At 51.6% G+C, this 2,500-nt stretch overlaps 1 protein-coding gene across 1 annotated transcript in view; it reads left to right on the top strand.

Annotated features, from left to right (window-relative positions):
* The window catches only part of nfxl1 (nuclear transcription factor, X-box binding-like 1), a 37,751-nt gene that overhangs the window by 221 nt on the left and 35,030 nt on the right, over positions 1 to 2,500 (top strand). Inside the window, exons 2-3 of the mRNA XM_028564837.1 lie at positions 1 to 554; positions 652 to 840. The exon at positions 1 to 554 is cut by the window's left edge and continues 67 nt beyond it. Of these exons, the coding sequence (XP_028420638.1) occupies positions 1 to 554; positions 652 to 840 (743 nt within the window). The remainder of the gene's footprint in view (positions 555 to 651; positions 841 to 2,500) is intronic.

The raw sequence follows: 2,500 nt of genomic DNA, 5'->3' as shown, positions 1-2,500 counted from the left end.
ACTCAGCGTTGGCCGGGAGCTACGCGGCTGTCAACGCAAACCAAGCCGGGCGGAGACCCTCAGCTGCCGCTGGCTGATGTGTCCGACTTCATCGAAGCTCTGCTGGGCTGCGACGCCAACGCCAACGCCAACGCCAACGCCAACGCCAACGCCAACGCCAACGCCAACGCCAATGCCAACGCCGGGCGGCGTAGAGATGAAGCACGAGGTGAAGCAGGAGCCCCTGGGGCTCGAGGATTGGCTGAAAAGCTTGGTGGGGGAGACCAAGGCGGCTCGCCATCGGCTGGCCGGCAGGAGCGGGCGAGCGTGAAGACGGAGTCGGGCGGCGAAAGCGCGGGCGGCCTCCACTCCTCCTCCCGCCGCCGGGCGCCTTCCCCTGGCCCACGGTGGATGCCCACCTGCTGTCCACGCTGCTCAGGGAGCCTTCTCGCCGTCAACCTGGCGGCCGGAGGAGCCCCCAAACGTCACGCGGCGGAGCCAGCCCGCCCGGAGGAGCCCCCAAACACGGGCCAAAGCCGCGCCCGGGCCGAAGCGAAGCCCTTCCCCGATGCTCGGTGCAGGGCTGCGAGCGGCGCTCCGGCCCGACGAGCTCAACCGCCACGTGCGCATCCACGGGCCAGAAGCCTTCCAGTGCGCCCGTGTGCGCCGCAGCTTCAGCCGCAGCGATCACCTGACCACGCACACGCGCAAGACGCACACGGCGGCCGTTCTCCTCCGCGTGTGCGGGGGCGATTCAGCAGCGCAGCGGCAGCGCCAAGAGGCACGCCGCAGCGCACGCGGAAGCAGCAGCTGCGGCGCGAATGATGGCCGCCTACCGCTGGCTCTCAACGCGCCGCTGGCGTGTAGTTAAAAAACAAACAAAACAATCTACTAACGACAACATCACGTTTGTTTTCATTGGAGGAAAAAGAAAAGCTTCTCCACGTGGCGTCACGCTGAAGGCTTGTTAAAGCTTCCTGGAGGACTTTAACCGCTGGGTAACGGGCTTCTCTCACGGGCGCACGCCTGAGAGAGTACGCTGGCCCACCGCCTGCAGGATAAAGATGATTGTGTGTGAGAGAGAGAGAAGTGGATCTTAAGACTCTCTGACTGTGTTCAGGTCTGACCCGTTACAGGGGTGGGGGTCTGACTTTAAAAGGCCGCTTATTAAAAAGGGAAATGTTGGTATTTTTCAACCTGGACTCTGTTTTTCCCCATGTTTTACCTGTTATGGTGCCAAACTACACCAGACTCCATGTAAATAATCAGGACTTTTAGCATCGTAAAACACACTTCATTCAAAGTGGACAGAAACTAAATTAAACTACCAAAAGCCTTCTTGGTTCGTCTTTCCACTGTTTCCAACAATCACCACTCTGGTTTGGTTGAAATAAACTCTTAATTCACCCATTTACATGTGGAGATATGCTGGCTCTATACACGCTAAAAGTCCTGATTATTTACATGGAGTCTGGTGCAGATATGCTGGCTCTATACACACTAAAAGTCCTGATTATTTACATGGAGTCTGGTGGAGTTTGGTGATGGGTGATGGGTGATTTCGGGGGCTGTTTTCTGGCTCTTATTCTTTAACGAAAAGCTCTGTCTCTGAAGGGATCCTTTCTATAATGTTGTCAGACACTTAGAATAATAATCTGAGTCTGTCAGCGGCAAAAAAATCTGTCACTTAGACACAAAGAAACATGGAAAAATAAGGGGTCCAGGTGGTTAAAAAAGTGAAAAAGGTCTGTTTATTAAGACACTGCAGTGAAAGCTGTGGGTGGACCCTTTTAAAGGAGCAGTCCGCCTAACTGAAAGGAAAGTGCATTCTTGTAAAATATTGTCTGCATGAGGACGAAAGAAAGTGAAAACGCCAGAATGTCGTGCTCTGTTTATCCTGTTTTGACTCAAATATTTGTATGTCAAACCTCTTTATATACATAAATATACAGATATACAGTATATAGTTATATGTTTGTAACATATCTCTATTTTTCTAGACCGGTTTGTGTACTCTACCTCTTCACAGTTTTACAAAACGAGAGAGAAAAGTGTGTATATTTTCTAAGAACTAATTTAAAGAAGAAGCCAGATTTCTATGGCGGGTCAAAAATGTGCAATTATGTGACTTTTCTCGACTGTAAAATCCGAATGAACTTTGTTTCATTCTGATGTTAAATGCGGTGCGGTGTTGTTGCAAAGCACTGATGCATTGTGGGATATGTGTCCTGGTTATTTTCTGTCCGTGTCTCGGCGTGTGAGCCGGGCTCTCGGTAAGCACACGTTGGCTGTGCGACTTTGACGTGTCCTCGTTCTGCATGGAGGCTGCTGCTGTCAATAAAGACACACACACACAGCTACACACTGAGAGTCTGTCTGGTTACTGAGATACACACTCATACACACACACACACATACAGAGAGACACACACAGCTACACACTAAGAGTCTGTCTGGTTACTGAGATACACACTCGTACACACACACACACATACAGAGAGACACACACACACACAGAGAC

This window comes from Perca flavescens, chromosome 19 (assembly GCF_004354835.1).
Source record: "Perca flavescens isolate YP-PL-M2 chromosome 19, PFLA_1.0, whole genome shotgun sequence".
In the NCBI taxonomy this organism is placed as follows: domain Eukaryota; kingdom Metazoa; phylum Chordata; class Actinopteri; order Perciformes; family Percidae; genus Perca; species Perca flavescens.
Note: the sequence above shows the minus strand (reverse complement) of the source record. Positions and strands in the feature narration are given on the sequence as shown.